General features: G+C 38.7%; 1 protein-coding gene across 1 annotated transcript in view; it reads left to right on the top strand.

The window, feature by feature from the left end:
* The window catches only part of LOC134286954 (uncharacterized), a 31,644-nt gene extending 11,882 nt beyond the window's left edge, over nucleotides 1–19,762 (top strand). Inside the window, exon 2 of the mRNA XM_062848665.1 lies at nucleotides 19,655–19,762. Within this exon, the coding sequence (XP_062704649.1) occupies nucleotides 19,655–19,762 (108 nt within the window). The remainder of the gene's footprint in view (nucleotides 1–19,654) is intronic.
* Nucleotides 19,763–21,137: the final 1,375 nt, after the last annotated feature.

Here is a 21,137-nt window from a genome sequence, read left to right on the forward strand (position 1 = left end):
TTTTATGATAGTGTGTGTAAATCTTCATACTCGCACCAATACACTCTTACACTTTTATACAAAGGTACCACCTTAACTCAACAGGCGGCAGTGCCGTCGGTGACGATTGCCATTAGTATGGGAAAATATCAGAGTTGCATGTCTTCTTGATGAAGTAGTCTTCGCTTAAATGTTGAAAATATTGTGTGGACAAAAGGGGGGAGGGGGTTAAGATGGCCACCGATTGATTCCTTTCTTGTTGTTATCATATATTCTCACTTCTTACAAAAAACAACAAAAATAATACAAGAACAAACCAGAACAGATAGCTTACGTTGATTATGGACAGCGCCAGTTGAAATGAGCCGCGAAAATTATTGAAGAAACTACTCACTCACATAAAATATACAGATGTCTCTGTAAAAGTAGATATATACAAGCTTGTTTTGGCATTAGAGTCTTTTAATTTGCAATACGCGTCCACATAGTGTCAGCGATTTGGCATTTATCATACTCATACGCTTGAATCCGCTTGTAGATAGTATTACTATTCTGCAGAATTGAACCTAACACTCAACGCCATTGAATTTGAGGGGACTGCGTTTCGTTTCACTTCAACGATTAACATCAACTCAATTTCACCATGGCATGGTATCTTTTCACACTTAAAATAAAGATTCTGCGGCCAATCAGTTGCGAACAAAGCACCTTGTGATTATCGAATTAGATGATAAAAGATGACAAATCTCTGTCAAGAGGCACTTTTGGTGTGATGATCATGTTTTCTCATAGTAAATTCAAACACATTTTTGTGGTCTTCACTGCAAAGCGGCTTTCAGTGTTGGTATTATTATTATTTATATTACACTACTTTCGTATTTAAGATATTACTTTTTTAAATACAATACATACTTTATTAAATGTAATTGCCAATCGAAATTTATAAATAATCACATATTGGTGTTCCTGATTTTATACAGAATTTATTCGTTTTTTTTTAATTCTTCTGCAAATAAAACTAGTCTGTTAAGGACTTAAAACAATTTCAACTCTTCTTCTACGCTAGCAAGATGCGATACGCTCCGGGTAGAACCTTTGGTTAAATTCTTACCCTGTCCGTCCCTCAAAATGTGACCTTCTAACCTTGAGCTGCCACGAGTATTGTCACTTCCTCCCATAACTAACAGATATGATTGAAAGTTGTCATCGTGAGTATATTGTATATTTTTAGTTCAAAAAGAACTTCGGCTCCGTAAAGCGTTATACGTGATTGAGCCCCGAATAAATGAACTAGATAAAAAAAACTCTTCTTCCTTTTATGCTTACGCACATATTGTGCATTCCCTTCATTTATTTTTTTGTTTATTCACGATTTTCTTAACGTAGTTGACTTAAGAAGTTACAAACATTATTGAAATATTTTCATATAAATCCACATTTGTTTATGTCAACTAATAAAAATGTTCATATTTTCTTCAAAAAGTTCAACAAAAACTATGCTTAACATATCTAATATTCAATGCAATACAATTCTTCTTGAACATATTTCATCAAAATCGTTCAAAAATGGCTGAGTACATAAATATTTTGATTTTTTCTTTGAAAATATGGCTTTACGCCCTTTGAAAGGGCCTAAACTCAAAAATGGGCCCTACGATTTTTTAAAATTTTGCCCAGACATGCAGGATAGTCATAGAAAACGAATGGTGGGCACCGATTAAATGGAGATTTTTATTTTATAATAACGGTCTGGGGAGCACCGTGATAATGCATCTATTAAAAATGGTATTTGAGAGCTTTTTGGTAGAAAAAGTACTAAATTGCCAGTACCACCACTATTGGTACTAAGTTGGTCTGGACTATTGGTCCACTAAGGGAGCTTTTACCCCATTTGATTTTATGCACCTCTTGATTTTAATGGATTTGGCTGTATTCTTTATTGGTGACTTCTTTTCCGATGTTGATCAAAATATGGGTGAGGAGAGGTCTAGTATTGACGCCCGCAAACACATCGCTGCAAAACACTTGATTTGTCTTAGTGTAAATTGTCATTTGATTACCTTAAATAGTCATCAATAACGATTCCTAGAGTATCATTGATAAAGCATTATAGATGATACACACCTTGCTCTGGGAAGTATTACAACTTCATAATCGTCATGACACAAATAGAAATTGTTTTTTAATAAAGTTTCCCACATCAAAACAGAAATGGGAATAGGACAGTCACTTTGCACCTAAATACCCGATGACACAAACCACCCACTTTTCTGCCTGTTTTCATAAACCACTGGAAAGATTTCTAAAATTCCCTCTTACGTATAGGGTTTCATATCTCCCCGAACCTGACCTTATTCGACTGACAGTAATCAATCGTGTATCGACACATATCAATGGGCCAAACCACAAACCGTTCTTTGAAAGCAATTCGACCCAATAAATCCGCATCGGTCGACGAACGCCAATTGTAGGGATCTCTCTTCCCAGTCCAATCGATCATCATCAACCGCAGTTTGTTTTCCCCTTCAGTCAGTGTTGGCTTCTTTTCCCAGCTTCACGCCCATTCTACCGCTCATTATCTCTTACCTTCACGCGGCGCTTCCCCAACAAAGGGATCAAAAATTCGCGATTCGTCCAATTTGTTTGTTCTTTCTTTTCAATTTTATTCTTTTGCAAATTTGATCCAAGCAGTGATTACACAAGTTTACAAAATAAAACGAAAGTCGTGAACTTCTGTGAACGACCAAAGTTTTTGAAGCACAATTTAGTGCTGATTTCGAAACCGACCTTCAAAAAATTTAAAGTAGAACAGTTTTTGAGTTTTAGATCAATATCGAGTTTTGTAACTTTTCAAAATATGTAATTTACTAAAATTCAAATATAATGCGTTTTGTTCAACCAATTTTAAATCTTTTTCCATAAATTAAAAGCTGAATACAATACCATTCGATCATCTGAATACAGGATTTGCATCAGATTGATGAAATTCAAGATATTGGCGAGTTTTAGGGACAATCTTCTTAAATTTTAGCAAAATTCCCAAAAAATTTGGAAGAAATGTTTTTTTTTCAATAAGAAAAAACTAACTGAAAAATTCTTTCTCGACGTTTATTTGACATATCATATGTAGGCGAGTTACAGTAAAAGTTTTAGCTCAATCGGAGCTTTGAATACGGAGAATGAGATGTTTGAAGTGAGCTACTTTGCTTAAAAATAGAACAAAAATCGATTTCAAATCATCAACCTTGTATGGAAAGTCGAAAAAATTTCCGCTCTACTGTATTTTTTTTCCTTCGCGTTTTCGAACTCAGGGCATGATTCTACACCAAAAATGATCATCAGCTTACCGAGTTCAAAAATGCTGTAAACTAGTGTTATCAAGAAGAAACCATATATCTTTCAGCGATACCTCATTCGCATGGCAAAAACAAGTTCCCGCGATGAGGCGACCGGTGACCACACGAGTAGTCAAATTATCGGTCAGTGTGAAACTGGGTTATCATTATGCGGGCTGCTAGCTGCTTGGAGCATCGTTGGGTTTGAGACCGCGGGATAGGATGCCTGCTGAACTGGTGCTACGACGACGGTCGATATCAAACAGCTTCGATACAAAACTCACATCCTCTCCGTCACAGACCGGGGACGCACTAATGGATTTTTTCTGGCCAAAAGATAATTTCTTCTCTGTACTCTATAATGTCTCCGTTTTCTCTGTCTTCTCTGTCTTCTCTGTCTTCTCTGTCTTCTCTGTCTTCTCTGTCTTTTCTGTCTTCTCTGTCTTCTCTGTCTTCTCTGTCTTCTCTGTCTTCTCTGTCTTCTCTGTTTTCTCTGTCTTCTCTGTCTTCTCTGTCTTCTCTGTCTTCTCTGTCTTCTCTGTCTTCTCTGTCTTCTCTGTCTTCTCTGTCTTCTCTGTCTTCTCTGTCTTCTCTGTCTTCTCTGTCTTCTCTGTCTTCTCTGTCTTCTCTGTCTTCTCTGTCTTCTCTGTCTTCTCTGTCTTCTCTGTCTTCTCTGTCTTCTCTGTCTTCTCTGTCTTCTCTGTCTTCTCTGTCTTCTCTGTCTTCTCTGTCTTCTCTGTCTTCTCTGTCTTCTCTGTCTTCTCTGTCTTCTCTGTCTTCTCTGTCTTCTCTGTCTTCTCTGTCTTCTCTGTCTTCTCTGTCTTCTCTGTCTTCTCTGTCTTCTCTGTCTTCTCTGTCTTCTCTGTCTTCTCTGTCTTCTCTGTCTTCTCTGTCTTCTCTGTCTTCTCTGTCTTCTCTGTCTTCTCTGTCTTCTCTGTCTTCTCTGTCACGTTCACCCATTGATTAGAAAAGAGAAACCGTTTGTCCTCAAAATAATAATTACCTGAAGACGTAACATGGTGGATTATTCCTTCACCACACTTTCTTTTTTTAGTTTTGGCCAACTAATTTCTTGACATAACCCACAGTACAGCGCTCGCGCAAGATAGGTCACCATCGCCATCGCCCCAACAACGGCTGACTGGATGATTGAAAAATTACATCCTGTCAAACCGAGCCAAAGCGTGTGTTTTATTAGCGACTTCAATGCGTCCGCTATCGATGGCGGCGAACCCGATTTGGCGCGTGTCAGCCAGCTGCGTACCACCAACGAACGCCGCCGGATACATCCCCGGTGCTTTTTTCTCCAGGAACTTTCTCCGATTTGGAAAGGTGCCAATTAGACGGTCATATAGAATGGAACCTATTCGAGTGATTTCGTATTGTTCACATGAAACATTTGCCGACATTAGTCGCACCGAAGTCAAAATATTTGGCAAATCCTTTTGGGTAAATAACACCCCCGTCGAAGGTGAGTATAGGTCATGCATTCAGTGCGTGGTTGAATCGCCTTTCGGTATCACGCTGATTAATCCGGGTTTTCTGGCGTAGGTGCCCTCCTTCAATGTATAAATCAAAAGTCACGATTCCCCCCGAAAAAAAATTGACCCCTGCAGCTGTAACGAGAGATCGCGAAAGATGCGAAAGCACAACCAATTGCACCCACTTGGTGCCAAACTGCTCTGGGCTCGGTCGGACTCCGGCTCGAATTTTTTTTATTAATCGTCCATTTGCAACTCAACGGGGAGTTCTTTGAACTGGATTTGGACGGTTGGATCATCACAAAACGAGATGTGATTGAGAGAAAGCATGGCCAATTTCTGTCAGTAGTATGTATTGCCCTGTGCCTTCAAATGCTTTTCAATTTTTACAAGCACCGATACCTTCTACTATACAGGGGTCATACAAAAGGGAGTCAACCGTTTGCCTAACGAAAGTGATAAACAGTCGAAAAATGCGGTAGGAAAGCTGTTAATGGGATAATGAAGTGTTACTTCCTCCGGGGGCGTTGACCGGTTTCGATGGGATACACTGCCTACCTCAATACGACAATGTAGAAGGGATTGGAATTTCATTTTAGGGCTTTGATTTGTCAGAAAAAAAAAAGCTGTTTAGCATGCTTCCGATCATTTGGTTAGTTTCATTTATCGGTTCGTTTGCAGTACCAAAAAACGGAGCACCATTGATAGTCGAGGCAGCATTGACCGATTTAACCTTCCTCATGAAATGTTCAATTAAATGTTTCACATTAATAAGTTTCTGTTATCGAATGGTGTTTCGTTAAGCTGAACACCAGCTACGGAAATTTATGGAGTTTATGAAAATAGAGTTTCAAAAACATACACTAAAATGTCACATATAGCCTACATATTTTTATGCACTTTGATTTTTGCATCTTTTTATAGTCTGCATTAGGGTGGCTCAAGCTTGTATGGCAAAACCACATGTCAAAAAGTTCGATGGGCCCCCTTCTCATTTCGTTCTATATGACACCACGATGCTCTGGTCAAATTTTCAGCTAAATCCGTTAACATTAGGGCGGTGCTAAACTCGTTTGAAGTTTGTATAGGCGTTTATATAGGAAAACATCGTTTTTTGCAGTTTTCTTCTGAGGGGCTCAAATTTCCCTTAAAACACATAATCGATTCTATAAAAATATAGCCTGGGATATGCCGAAAAACTTTGTCGAAGACCGCAACGTGATCAGACACTTGCGAAAAAAGCTATAGTCTAGACAGTACGGGCCCATTCAATGAGATTTTATTGCTATTGTTATTCCTTTACATGTTAAATGTTAAGCACCACCAGATGGTCGGCATGTAATATCTTTTCTTACAAGCTTCGGATGACTTTGCGGTCTTCGACAAAGTTTTTCAGCACACGTGAGACTATAGTTCTATATAATCGGTTATGTGTTTTTAGTAAAAATAATGCCCCTCATTAGAAAAATGCTAAAAACGATGTTTTTACATATAAACTCCCATACAAACTTCAAATGAGTTTAGCACCGCCCAAATGTTAACGGATTTAGCTGAAAATTTGACCAGAGCATCGTGGCGTCATATAGAATGAAATAAAAAGGGGGCCCATTGAACTTTTTGACATGTGGTATTTTGAGCCACGCTAGTCTGCATAAAACTAAGAAGGCTACATACATACATACATTTATTTGTTCATCATCACATTTAAGACAAAACATAATCAACAATAGTACGCCACAATACTCGGTTTCTGGCTGCCGCTCTCCATCCTCGGTCGCGCCCAATGCTCGCCAGGTCACTCTCCACCTGGTCCGACCATTGTGCTCTTTGTGCTCCACGCCTTCTTGTGCCAACCGAATCAGTTGCAAACACCAGCTTTGCAGGATTGTTGTCCGGCATTCTTGCAACATGTCCTGCCCACCGTATCCTTCCGGCTTCGGCCACCTTCCAGATGCTGGGTTCGCCGTAAAGTGCAGCGAGCCCTAAGAAGGCTATTCTGAACCTATATTGTGGGTATAAAATTTTTTATGGGTGGTAAATATGGCAACTGTGGCCAGAGGGCGTTAATAGATAAAACCAAAGGTAGGTTGCAGGGGAGCTTCAAGGGGTATCAGAAGGACCTAGGAAGTCGTTTAAGGGGATCACAATGGTGTGTCAGGGGATCTCATGTGTGTTACAGGAGGTGCAGGAGCGTATCAAGGCATCTCAAGGGGCATCAAGGGAGTTCCAAAGTTTGAGCCATTTCAGGGGGCCTCAGGGGGTACCAGGATATCTCAGTGACATTCCTAAGGAGTCCCAGGCGGTCTCCGTGGCAATTCAGGGGATCACAAGGAGTCTCAGGGGGGGTCTAAGAGGTCTGAGGGAGGCATCAAGGGGTCCCAGAGGAGTTTCAGGAGGTCTCAGGGGAGTTTCAGGGGAATTCAAGAGATCTCAGGGGCACTTCAGGGAGTCGTAGTCGGGTTCCAGTTGGTTTCAGATGCAACCAGGATATCCCAGGAGGGTTCTATAAAATTTACCCGGAAACAATTTACCCGAAAGACATTTACCCGAATGTAACATATACCTGAATGCCAAATACCCGAACGCGACATTTACCCGAATGCGACATTTACCCAAATAGTTTATCACTCTGCACAAATTATATTTTTTTCTGAACAAAGTTCATTTATTTTGTTCAATGTAAAAAGTACATGTATTATTTTGGATTGTAGCTCAGACAAGTATTTTGAATGTTATGTTTCTAAAGAACACATTGTATTAAATTTTCTGTTAAATGATCCGCTATAGGAATTCACAGCCAAGGCAAATACCTGAATAAAATTAATCACTGCAGATTACTATTTTTTGTATTAACGTTGTTAGCATTCTCTCTAGAGATCTACCCATCTTTGATTCATAAGCAGTTCTTTCGATAAGCAAAGAACGGTTTACAATTTAAAGAAGGGACCCAGCCAACACACGATCGCATTTGATGTTGAATAGGATGCAAAAGTGGAGGCGATATGCGTACTCTTTACACGCAGGTAAATGGAAGCATGTACGCATATGGCCTCCACTTTAGCATCCTATTCTATATCATATGCGACTTCGTGGTGGCTGGGGAAAATCTCTGCAGGCCGAATGGTGATAAGATAGAATCGATTATAGAACAGCCCTTGGACAATCACCATATCATTAGAAAAAAAAATCTTAAATAGAAAAGTGTGCAGTTTGTTCACGAATCAGAACATCCTGTAAGCAAAAGAAGGAAAAAATCTAAAATGTAGACTTGGAATCCATCAGTCAATCCTGTGAAAGTGTAATTCAAAAGAACATTCAATGATCGAAAGAAGGACAAAAGTTATATACAGTTATAGTTCGATCGCCAATAATATATGCAGCAGTGCAACTCGAAAGAACAGCCTTTGAAGAGAAGAAGGAAAAATCTCCGAAGGATAGGTAATAGTTTGGCCACCAAACAACTATTTCTGTAATAGAAACTCTACCCCATTACCCCGGATGCCCGGATGTTCGATGTTCGTCTGCAAATAAACTACATAACATTCCAACTCGAATAAGTAGCCTCTAATGATGAGAAGAAAGAAATTCAATGGCGAAATTACCAGTTTGGCCGACCAACTCAGTACGCGGATGGACAATGCAAATTCGAAAGAACAGCCTATTTTAAAAAGTAGTCAAATATTAGAAGAAGTGGAGAATACTTGCAGTATGGCTGCTAATTTGTGGCCGAATATATAGGTGTATATAAGGGTTCTATAACATTTACCCGAAAACCATTTACCCGAATGACATTTACCCGAACGTCATTTACCCGAATGCGACAAATACCCGAATGCGACATCTACCCGAATGCGACATTTACCCGAATACGACATTTACCCGAATACGACATTTACCCGAATGCGATACTTACCCGAAAAATAAAAAAAAATGTACTTGATCCCCAAATGATTTGTCAATAATGAATATGTTATGGCCCGGTATCATATAGCAGGCTTTAGTTAGACCTAATAATCATCAGACTGAGTGATCATCAAGCACTCTGGTACAGGACTAACTGGCAGTCACAATGCTATTTTAATCAAAGGATTTTTGTTGATAGTCTGTTCTTTTACGGCTCCATCCAATTAGCCCGAACGCCAATCCGAATCAATCAGGAGATCGCCCAAAAAATGCAAAATGAGCTACTTATACATATACACTTATATACACGGTCACAAACTGGCAGCCATACCGCAAGTATTATCCACTTCTTCTAAGATTTGCCTTCTTTTTAAAATAGGCTGTTCTTTCGAATTTACATTGTCCACCCGTGAACTGTTGATGAGTTGGTCGGCTGGTACTGACTAAACTGATAATTTCTACATAGAATTTATTCCTTCTTTTCATAAGAGGCTACTTTTTCGAGTTGGGGACGAACTACTAACTCCATAGGATACCCGTGAATCCATCTTTCTACCTATATCCTTTAGGGAACTATTATACTTATCTATCGGGGTGATGACCCATTCGGGGAAATGGCTTTTGGAATAATGTCCTATTCGAGGTTATGACGGCATTCGGGCCATGGCATTCGGGGTAAGGGGGTAGAGTTTCTTCTACTCTACAGACATAGTATCACTGTGTTGTTTGGTGGTCAAACTATTACCTATCCTTCGGAGATTTTCCCTTCTTCTCTTCAAAGGCTGTTCTTTCGAGTTGCACTGCTTCATACTTTGTTGGTGTTTGAACTACTAACTGCACAACAAACATTGTTGCTGTTCAATAGAAGAATAAGCCATGCATAAGCTTAATTTTTGAAATTTTGATTGAATAAGCTGTTATTCAACTACCTTTGTTAGTTGGGATGCAAATATGTTTTGTCCCTCTTTCGATTATATGATGTTTTTTTTTTTTAAATTAAACTCTTACATGATTGAGTGATGAATTCCAAGTCTACATCTAAGATTTTTTCCTTCTTTTAATAATGGGATGTTCTGTTTGGTGAACAATCTGTAAACTTCTCTGTCAAATTTTTTTTTCTAATGATATGTTGATTTTCCGAGGGCTGTTTTCTAATCGTTTCGAGCTAATGACCATTAGACCTACAAACAGAGATTTCCCTTCTTTAAATCATAAACTGTTCTTTGCTTATCAAAAGAACAGCTTATGAATCAAGAAGGGTAAATATCTAGAGTGAACGGTAACAGCGTTAACACAACAAATGTAAGCTGCAGTGATGAGTTTTATTCAAGCATATGCCCTGTGAATTCCAATCGCGGATCATTTCAGAGAAAATTTGATAAAATGGGTTCTTGAGGAACTTGATATTCAAAATGCTTTTCTGATCCACGATACAAAAAAATACATGAACTTTTTAAACTGAACAAAATAAGTGAACTTTATTCACAAAATCATAATTTGTGCATAGTAATGCACTATTCGGGTGAATGTCGCATTCGGGTAAGTGTCGCATTCGGGTAAGTGTCGCATTCGGGTAAATGTCGCGTTCGGGTATATGTCGCATTCGGGTATATGTTACATTCGGGTGAATGGTTTTCGGGTAAATGTCTTTCGGGTAAATGGTTTTCGGGTAAATGTTATAGAACCGTATATAAGATGCTCAAAGCAGCCTGTGTTGATAAAATGTAATAGCTTGGCAAATAAAAAGGCATCACATTTGAATGTCCAGTTGTGGTGAAAACAGTTCAATTTATCTCAAACTTCTGAATGGTTTTTGGTCGATTGGCTGGATGTCTTTTCGGTCATTCTCACTCATCAAAAAGCCAGCCAAGCATTCGGTACCAAATTAATTGAGATGAAAACAAACTTTGTACGGGTATGGTTATAAGATTGTCTACTTGAAAAAACAGTCAACATTTGAAAGAAGGGAACATTTCAGATTAAAATACTAATAGTTTTCATAGCAATAACTATAACTTCGAAAAAACAGCCATAGCTTGAAAGAAGAAGAATTCTTAAAAAAAAACTTCAACAGCTTTATTGAAACAGCATTTTACAGCACCAAAGAACAGCCAATAATAAAAAGAAGGAAAAATTAATTATTACAACATGATTTGGGGTCAGCGCTAACAGCAAATGTTCAAGCAAATTTTAAAAGAACACCTTAGTTTCAAAAATGACCGATTAGATAAGCATACTGAGCTCTCCAGGATCCATATTTGAATAGACAAGTACATTATATTAGGCCATCGCATAAGCGCACTGTATATCAGGGAGAATGTTTGAATCTGCAACCTCCCCTTCGTTACATTTGCATTGCATTTGTTTCTTACGTTTCCGCAAACCTTTCTTGTGCATAAAACACAACGTTGTTACATATTACCCCAAGGATTACCCTTCTCTAACTGATTAAGTTTCATCAAAATACATTTTGATCACCAATTAGCCCTGTACTAGAGTGCTTGATGATCACTTGGCCTGATGATTATTAGGTCTAACGAAAGCGTGCTGAATGACACCGGGCCATAACATATTTATTATTGACAAACCATATCCACTTTTTTTCGAATTTTTCGGGTAAGTGTCGCATTCGAGTAAATGTCGTATTCGGGTAAATGTCGCATTCGGTTATTTGTCGCATTCGGGTAAATAAAGTTCGGGTAAATCATTCGGGTAAATGTCTTTCGGGTAAATGGTTTTCGGGTAAATGATATAGAGCCACCAAGAGGGGGATTCCAAAGGGTCCCATTTGGTCTCAAGAGGGTGTAGCGCCATTTCAGGGAGTCTCATAGGGCTCCAGAGAGTCTCGAGGGCATTTCAGGATATCGCAAGAGGGGGTTCGAGAGGGCTTCAGGAATATATTTTCATTGGATCTTAGGGAGTTCTAGGGGGTCTCAGGGTCTCAGAGGCGCTTTAGAGGGTTTCCAGGAGTTTCAGGAGTCTCTGAGGCGCTCCATATAATATGGTAAAAAAAATCTCGATTTTGTTGTATTACTAGATGAGGCATGCTATTCTGACCACAAGAGCAATTTTTCAAAACCTAAACAATGGCAGAATAGTTAATGAACTCCAATATAAAATCATGGTTAACAGTTCTCGTTTGAGATTCGAAGTCAATCTTGACGTAACGAAACATATCACTTTACTGTTTGACGGTCTAAACATTGTTGTTCCGGAGAATATAAAGGGCGTTACAAATGGTTTGAGGGTCGTTTCAAAGCATTTCAAAGCCATTTCAGAGGTATTTTAGAAGGTTTAAGGGAGAGTTACCAGTTTCACGGGTGGGTGGGTGTGGTGCACCAGTGTTGCCAGTTTCATATACATGCTTTATCACCACAACAGGGAGTTTCAGGAAGGGTTTAAAGGCGTTTCGAGAGGTTTGAAGGGCGTATGATAGCATTCAGAGGCGCTAAAGGGGTATTCAGGGAATTTCTTGAACCTTTAAAAGCATTCCAAGGGGCATTTCAAACTGATTACAAGGATTCCAAGGGCGTTTTCGTGAGAATATTGAGGTTTTCAGGTCCGTTTCAAGGCAGTTTAGTGGCGTTTCAGGTATTTTAGGGGTTTCAAGGGTTTTTTCTAGAAGGGTCGAAATACGCACATCGGAGAGAAATATGCATTCGAAAATATGCATTGATGTTGCCTATAATGGACCCCACCAGGATTATTTACAAATATCTTGGCGCCTATAGAGGACCCCCCATTTCATTTCCATATTATCTGCCTCGCAGCCGACGGTGCCTATAGTGGACCCTCCTGAACGTGCCTAAAGTGGACCTTTTTGAGTATGCATGTAAAGCATTAAATAGTTAAAATAACCTATTTGTGTGGCCACTGGACAATCCGTTTGCCAGAAACTGCTGTATAGCAATGTAATTGATGTTCCCCGGTGAAAGTTGCCTAGAATACTTGATTTTGGGTATTTATATTTGGGGTTTTCTGTAGGGGGTATATACTAGCGTGGGTCATCGGAACCGTTTTCTCCGATCAAGCTTTTTTGTTTCCATTCCGGGTACTGAGTAGCTGTGCAAAATTTAAACACGGTTGCGTCTACACTTTGCGCTTTGCAATTGAAATTTGTATGGGAATTGTATGGGAAAACATACTTTTATGCAGTTCTGTATCATAATTTATATTTTATTTAACTCATTTTGGTATCATAATCAGCATTTTTTCCGAACTGGTTTATTATGCAACTGAAATGAGTTGCATAATGAAAAGTAGTTGTATAATGTTCATAATGCAACTCATTTGAGTCGCATTATGAACATTATGCAACTCAAATAAGTTGCATTATGAAAAAATCATTGCATAAAATTTTATCACATAAATAACTATTTTGCAATTTTCTCATAAGTTGAAAAAGTTTGTCTGAAATTTTTAACCGAAAATGTAAAATAAAACCTAGGATGTTCTGAAAAACTTTGTCGAAGACCGCAAAGCGATCCGATGCTTTGATAAAAAAGTTATATTCAACATGTGTTTTGGCTAGCAATGTCAACGCTATAACTTTTTTCATATGCATCAAATCACTTCGTGTTCTTCGACAAAGTTTTTAAGGACACCCTAGGCTTTGTTTTCACACTATCGGTTACATGGTTTAAAAAAATCGAGCTTCTCATGAGAGAAATGGGAAAACTGTGTTTTCTCATGTAAAATTCCATACAAACTTCAAACGCGATGCGCAAAACGTAGACATAACCGATCGTGCCCAAATTTTGCACAGTTATTTAGGTCCTGAAATGGGACCTAAAAAGCTTAGATCTGATGGGATGTCATAAAAATATCATTTTTTCATATAACGAATGGCCCACTCTAGTATATACTAGGGGAATCACAATAGGCGCAGGGTCCATTACTAGCACCCAACCCCTATACCATGGTTGGTATACTAGGTCCATGATCATTGGCGTATCTAGGATTTTTTCCCAGGGGGTGCCTAGGGGGTGCCAGTTTCAGTGGCTTCTAGGTTATTTTGCTTATTTTTGTAAAAGGAAGTACCGATCCACCCTCAATTTCTGCGTCGCGGAAAAAAAAATAGAACGTAAATTTAAACGCGCTATATTTTAAAGAACAGTTTTTTTTTTTTTGGAAAATCCAAACCGTTGTACTGTTGTGAGGTTTGGAAACTTGATAACTTGATTGCGTATAATACATGGAATTTGTATTTTAGAAATTGTTTTGCAATTTATTTCAATTAAGACTTCTTTTGCAAATCTCTCAGAAATTCCTTTGGATTTGGCAAATTTCTTCGGAAATCTTTGGATCCCCGGAAATATCTTTGGATCCCCTTCGGCAATTTTTTTAAGAATTTGTTTGGTAATATGTTTAGAAATTGACACTAAACACCTTTCACACATCTTTTGAAAATTTTATCAGCAACAACAAAAATTTATTCGGAAATTCTTTTATAAATCGCTACAATAATTGTAATGAAAATTCTTTAGAAAATTTCTTCTAGATTTCTTCTGTAATTATTTAGGGAATTCCTGCAGCAGATAGTTTTGGAATACCTTCGGCAATCCCGATATTACTTGCATTGAAAATTTATTTGGGAATTTTATCAGCAATTTCCTTGGAAATTTTGGTAACTTCGATTATTACTGTAGGAACTTCTTCGGTAATTCATTTGGAAATTGATTCGGTAAGTTCCTTAAAGATTTCCTTGTTTGAAAAAAAAAATCTCTGGTGGTTCTTTAAAAATTCTGTCACGGTGATACTACGACAATTACTTTTGGAATTCTCTCAAAATTTTATTCAGGAACTCCTTTGATGATTTCGGAAAATTCTTTGAGGATCTATTCGAAATTTTTTTGTGAATGTTTGTGAAAATCTTTAAAGAATATATTTCGGCAATTTATTTTGAGATTGCATTTAGCCAATTAAAAAAAAGCCTTGATGTTTTCTTTAGGAATTCTACCGGTAATGAATTCCTTTGCAACTACTTTGAAAGATTTTTTTTACCTGTATTAACGAGATTTTTAGCCCTAGGCTAGATGGGCTAGATCACGCCCGAAACCGGTCGACGTAAAGGTAATTTTAATGTTTTCTTGACGATTGTAAGAACAATAAGTGTTATGTCTTGTCTCATGTCGCGTCTCGTGTGTGTCGTGAAGTTCTTACGTTAGCATAAACTGTAAAAGTTAATAGTTCCTTCAGCATGTTTTTTTTTTAATTTCTGTGGTAGTTTTATTGGAATTTAATTTATTCAATTTCTTTAGTTTTTGTTTTATAATTTCAATAGCTATTCTTCTGAAATTATTTTAGCATTTTTTTCCAGTTGCTTTGCAAATTTTTCAGGCAATTTCATCGTGATTACTTTTGCAATTCTTTATGATTTAATTATATCAATTGCTTCCGAAAATTGCTGAATTGAAAAATCAGAAATTCTAAACTGGGCTTGCTTGAAGAAAATCCTATGAAATTCACGGAAAACTTCCCGACAAATTCCAAAAGAAATTACTGGAAAAATTTCCATCAAAATTACCTTAGAACTTTCGAAGTTGTGGAGTGGACCTGGTGTGATGGTTAGATCACTTGACTATCACGCCGAGGACCTGGGATCGAATCCCACTCCCGACAAATTCACAAAACAATGTGAGTTCTTCCTTCAGAAGGGAAGTAAAGCGTAGGTCCCGAGATGAACTCTTCGTTTTTGGACGTGTACGAACAACGTACGAAAATCAACGCAGTCAATCAGACATTGTCCTGTAGATGGGCTAGATCACGCCCGAAACCGGCAATTTTAATCTTTTCTTGATGATTGTAAGAACGATAAGTGTTATGTTTTGTCTCATGTCGCGTCTCGTGTGTGATGCTGAAGGAACTTGCAAATAAATGGCCATACTGCCATACTGCCTTCTAACTAATTATAAGTTTTTATAATTAATTATAAGTTCCTTGAAGAAGACAAAGAGGAGTTCCAGGAGTAATATCATGATTAATTTCTAGAGAAATCCATGAATAAAAACTCTAGAGGATCTCCTGGATGAGTCTTAAGAAAAATCCCAGGAAGAATCAAAGGCATTTCTGAAAGTATCCAAGGAAAATTGCCTAGAAGAATCCCAGCAAGAATACCAGAAGAAATCCCTAGAGGGATTCCTGCAGGTGTCACAATAAGAATTTCTGGAGGAGACCTAGGAGGCATTGCTGACACATTAGAGGCAGCAGGAATCGCATGTGGAATCCCGGGAGGAGTTCCTGGATGAAAGTCAAGATGGGTTCCTGGAGGAATCCAATGATAAATATTTGCATAAATCCCAGGAAAAAAATCCTTTAAGATTTCCAGGAAGAAACACTGAAGGCAATGCTCCTATGAAGATTGCCTTGAATAATCCCAGCAAGTTTTTGGAGGAATCCCTGGAGAAATTCTTAGAATAATCCCCAGAAGAATTCCGTGAGGTATTTCAGTAAGTATTTCAGGAGGAGTCCTAGGAGGAATTGCTGGAAGAACCACAGCAGGAATATCTTGAGAAATCCAGCTCAAATTCCTGGAGGAAGAGCTTATGAGAGATTCCTGGGTAAAAAATCCTGGAGGAATCACCGGAGAGCTTCTGAAGAAATCACAGGAAAAATCTCAAGAGGTATTATTTGCAAGATTCTGGGATGTATCATTGTAGAAATATCAGCATAAATCCTAGGAGTAATTGCTGGAGGAAACTACATAGGAAATGCCTGGGAGAACCCAAAGAAAAAATCCTTGGAATACCTAGAGAAGTCCCTGCAAAAACCGGTAAAGGTATTTTAAAAGAATTTATAACGAAGGCCCTGATTGAATCGCAGAAGGAATTTCTGAAGGAATCTCAGGAAGATTTTCCGGAAGAATTTCAGCCACAATGCTAGGATAAATTCGTATAGGAATCACTAGAAGAATTTCTGGACGTATTGTAGTAAGAATTTATGGAGGAATTGCTGGAAGAACCGCAGGAAAACTTGTTTGAGGCATCCTTGAAGGAAGGCCAAAAGGAGTTTATGCAGGAATTTCTGGAGGAATCTTTGGATAAAATCTCTGAAGGAATTTCTGGATGAGTGCTTGGAGAAATCCGTGGTAGAACAATCAAAGAAATTTCTGCAAGAATTCCAGGAAGTTTTCCTGGAAAGATCCAAGCAAAAAAGCCAGGAGAAAGCTCTAGAAGATTCCGTAGCATAATTTCTAAAGTTCCACAGTTAGAATTTCTGGAGGAAGAATAGCTGGAATAACCGCAGGAATAGCTTGAGGAATCCCAGCTGGAATATCTGGAGGAATTCTTAGAATCAGGAATACTGGGGGTATCCTAAAAGTAGTTCCCCTAAAAATGCCTGGAAATCTCAGGAGGATTTCCCGAAAGTATTGCAGCAAGTAAGTATGCCAGGAGAATTCCCTAGAAGTATTTCTGAAGGAGTTCTAATAGGGATTGCTTGAAGAATTCCAGCTGGAATTTATGGAGGAATGGCAATCGAAGTTCTTGGAGAAGTCTTCTGTGGAATTTCTGGAAGAAACTCTGGAGGAAGTCTTGGATAAATCCTTGAAAAAATCTCTGGAAGAATCAGCGAAGGGATTTTTAGAAAAATCCAAGGGAGATTTTCCGGAAGAATTTCTGGAACTTCCCTAGTAGAATACCTGAAGGTACCATATTGAGAATTTTTGGAGGAGTTCTAAGAGAAATTGCTGCAAGAATCGCAGCAGGAGTTGCTTGAGGAATCCTAGCCACAATTCCCGGGGGAATGCCAATATAAGCTCCTGGAAGAATTCCATGAGAAATTTCTGGAAGAATCTCTAAATAAAATCTCTGAAGGAATTCCTGAAAGAATCACCGGAGAAACTTCTGAAAGGATCCCAGGAAGATTGTCTTGAATAATCCCACCAGCAATTCCTGAAGGAATCCCAATAGAATTTTTTAGAGGAATCCCTAGAAGAATTCCGAGAATTTCCTAAGAAATCGTAGGAGAAAATGCTGGACCAATATCTGCAGAAATTTCTAGTATGTACAAAGGGTGGCCAAAATGTTTGGGATAGGCAACTTTTTTTTCTCTCACAATAAAGTTCTACATGCTATAATTTTTCATAGAGTGCATCGAAAAAACTCAAAATTTTGACTGTTTGTCAACCTATTATATGTGCATCATTGGTACAAATTTGGGCTCAATTGATCAATCCTCCGCAAAGTAAGAACCGTTCCGGTAAAACACTATTTTTAAGATAACTAATTTTTGAGCTGTTATATCTCGGAAACCAGTGAACCGAATTAAATGAAATTTTGAACCCTCTGTACAACCCCATCAGGACTGCCTGGAGAATCCTAAGGGAAGTTTATTGAAAGAAAAAACCGGTAGGAATCCATAAGAAAACCTAGAGAAATCACTGTATAAATAGATAGAGGTATTTCTGGAGAAATCCATAGAGAGTCTGTTGATTCTGACCCATAGGCGACAAACACATCTAAAGGTCCAATCTGCAAAAGAGAGGCTCTCTTTGTTCCGGTTCTCTTTAAATTATTACGATGTCACTGTGAACATTTTGACAACTTGTGATGTAAAGATCGGAAAAGGATTGTTTAATCTACCTTCCGATGCAAGAAGTAAATCAATTTTTATAAATACAAGCACGTTGTAATCGAAAGAGTGGTGACTTAAAAAGAGCCTCTCATCTGCACTTAGGACCTATAGAAATGTTTGGCCTGAATATCCTAAACGCCAAAACGTATAACAAGTATTTAAGTAATTCTGGGTGTGCTTAAGTTTTGTTGAAATGTGTCATTAATAAATATTAGAATTATTGTGTTAAGTTTTAAATATTAGGTGTCTGTCAAGAGAAGATTCTAGGGGGTGCCAGGCACCCCTGGAACCCCCCCTAGCTACACCAGTGTCCATGATACTCGTATCGTAAACACTCAAGAATTGTGAAACACACAGCTATGAGAAACTGAGAACAAGAGATATGTGCAGCTAATAGGGCGATAAGTCTAGAATTGATTAGCGACTAAACATCAATTTGGTCGCTAACGGTCGCAAATGGATTTGCGAATAATTCCATGATTGAGGTTACAAACAAATTGTAGAATCATTCAGCATAATTTCTGCAGACAAAAAAGAACAAAAATAATGAAACTGGGTCAGTAATGAGAGCATACATATACAAGCAACGGATTTTGAAGGAAAATCCCTACATGGCCACGCAGCACATTAAGGGTCGAATCTCCGTTCTAATAAAGTATAATCATCGACGCAATTTCAAATGTATGGTTTGGTGGCTCCTAGCCCTATCCCAAATGCATGTTATAGTAACGGACAAACATTCTCATTAGTTTGATCATAACGTTAAACCGCTTTACCTCTATGCGTGTGAGGCTTGTAGTAAAGCAGTGTTTGCCGATTCAAAAACGTCATAAAGCTTTTAGCGTTCTCCAACCAGCCTTTCCAGATGTCTAAACGATTCAATACTTAACAGTGCATACCCCTGTTTACGTTCTTTCGTCAGCAAACCGAACGCAATATAATGGTCGACAACACATCCTACCGAGCCGAGCCAAAACGGAGAAAGAAAGGTGTGGCCGGCTGATCACCAGCAAGTGTTTTGGCGAAGAAAGTTTCTTTCTCCAGCCAGGCACAAGAACCGTTTATTGTGCGCAAATCGTCCGAAAGTGAATCGAACGTTTTCTACCGCTTGGTCTGGCCCGGCTCGGTCCGTCCGTACCAAGGGAAATTCCACGCTTGGCTATATTCATTCTTCGATTGCGGCGGAAAACGTCTGCCAAAACATCCCGGGCCAGGCCACAGCTATAGGCAAATTGCGTTGCTTCTTTTTCAATTATGTGACTGCTGCTGCTGCTGCCGTGGAGTTTCTTCATTCATCGTGCTTACTCACAAAAGAGCTGGCTGAGCAGAGGCTTCAGCCCGAGGTGAGAAAGTCATTAATCAATTTAAGACCTCCGTTTTCAGTATCGCTCAACTCCCCCAGCCACAGCCAGCCAGCCAGTCAGCACTACTGATGGGGCTGCGGTTGGACAGCAGCAGAGCCACTCGATATCGGTTGAAGTTGAACGTTAAGGGGATGTGGAGTTGAACTTTTAAAATTAAACACATTTAACATTTCTTTAAACCCTAGAAAGATGATGGGGTCAATATGATCCAAAAAAGCACGCCGAACGTGCACTTCTTTAGCATGGCGTGACGAGCCTATCCTTACATCCAAGGACGGGAAAATATAAGTTGATTAGTTAATTATAGAAATCTTTCTACATAGGTTACTTTCTAGACAGAAGTTAAGGGAAACTCTAGATAAACATCCTGCAAAACTTCTTACAGATATTCTAGAAACCTCTTCGCAGAGTTTCCAGAAATCTTTCGTCAGAGGTTCCTCTTCCGAGATTCGCAAAATTTCCTCAAAGTGAGTTTCCCACAATAGCTACCGGGAAGTTCACAAAACTGCCGTCTTGAGAGTCCTCCATGATCCCATCTGAGAGAACTGACTACTGACCTGAAGACCTCAAGCCAAAAACCAACAAAATCAAACTATTCCCAAAGTTAGAATATCATTTAAATAAATCTTAGAATCTCATCCATGGAATTCAAGAAGCCTCTTCCTCCTAGGGATTTGTAGAGCTTACTCCAAGGGTCTTGATTTTTTTTTTCGATAAATACCCACAATCTCTTTCAAAAGATTTGCAAAGTGTTTCATGGGGCGTTCATAAAGCTTTTTTTCGAAAGAGAATTTCTCAGAATCTCCGTCAGAAGATATGTAGAACATCCGCCAAAGACATATGAAGATCTTTCAAAATGAGTCTTTGTCGAGTAATTCTCAAAATATTTCACAGGAGATCATCAGAGTTCTTTCAATTATCAATTCACCCCGCTCAAGATATTCTCATCAGCTGAATATCTATCAAGAGATTCCCATATACTCTCAAAGGAGTCTCAGACTGTCTGTGGAGATTCCCAGAATCTCCCCGAGGATCTTCTTCGATGGTTTCGTAGAATTATCTTCGAAGTAATTCATGCCAAAATTTCACCACTGACTTATTTTCTAGTTCCTATACCTTCAGAAATTTCTTTTACAATTGCTTTGTCTATTTCTTCAGAAAGTATTTCAAATTTGTTAACCAATTTCAGCATAACGATCAAAAACGATCAATTCTGACTATACATGTCAATGGTTGCTCCTCCGTGATTGATCTGAACTGGTACCAGTTGCACTGTGATCCAACTGAATAAGGGGCTGGGACATTCCACTTATTCTCAAAGTGCAATTTCAGCAGCTCATGCATATTTGATCAATAACGGCGCCGGCCAAGTCCTTATAGTCAGCTGGGAAGGGAAAGGAATGTTAGAGTGTACTGGTTGTTGCTACTAGAGACCGAGAGCACTCTGCGTCCCCACAACCCGCACGGACTGGGGTATTTGTTAGACGGAAAGGATGGGAGAT

Source organism: Aedes albopictus, chromosome 2 (assembly GCF_035046485.1).
Source record: "Aedes albopictus strain Foshan chromosome 2, AalbF5, whole genome shotgun sequence".
NCBI lineage: Eukaryota > Metazoa > Arthropoda > Insecta > Diptera > Culicidae > Aedes > Aedes albopictus.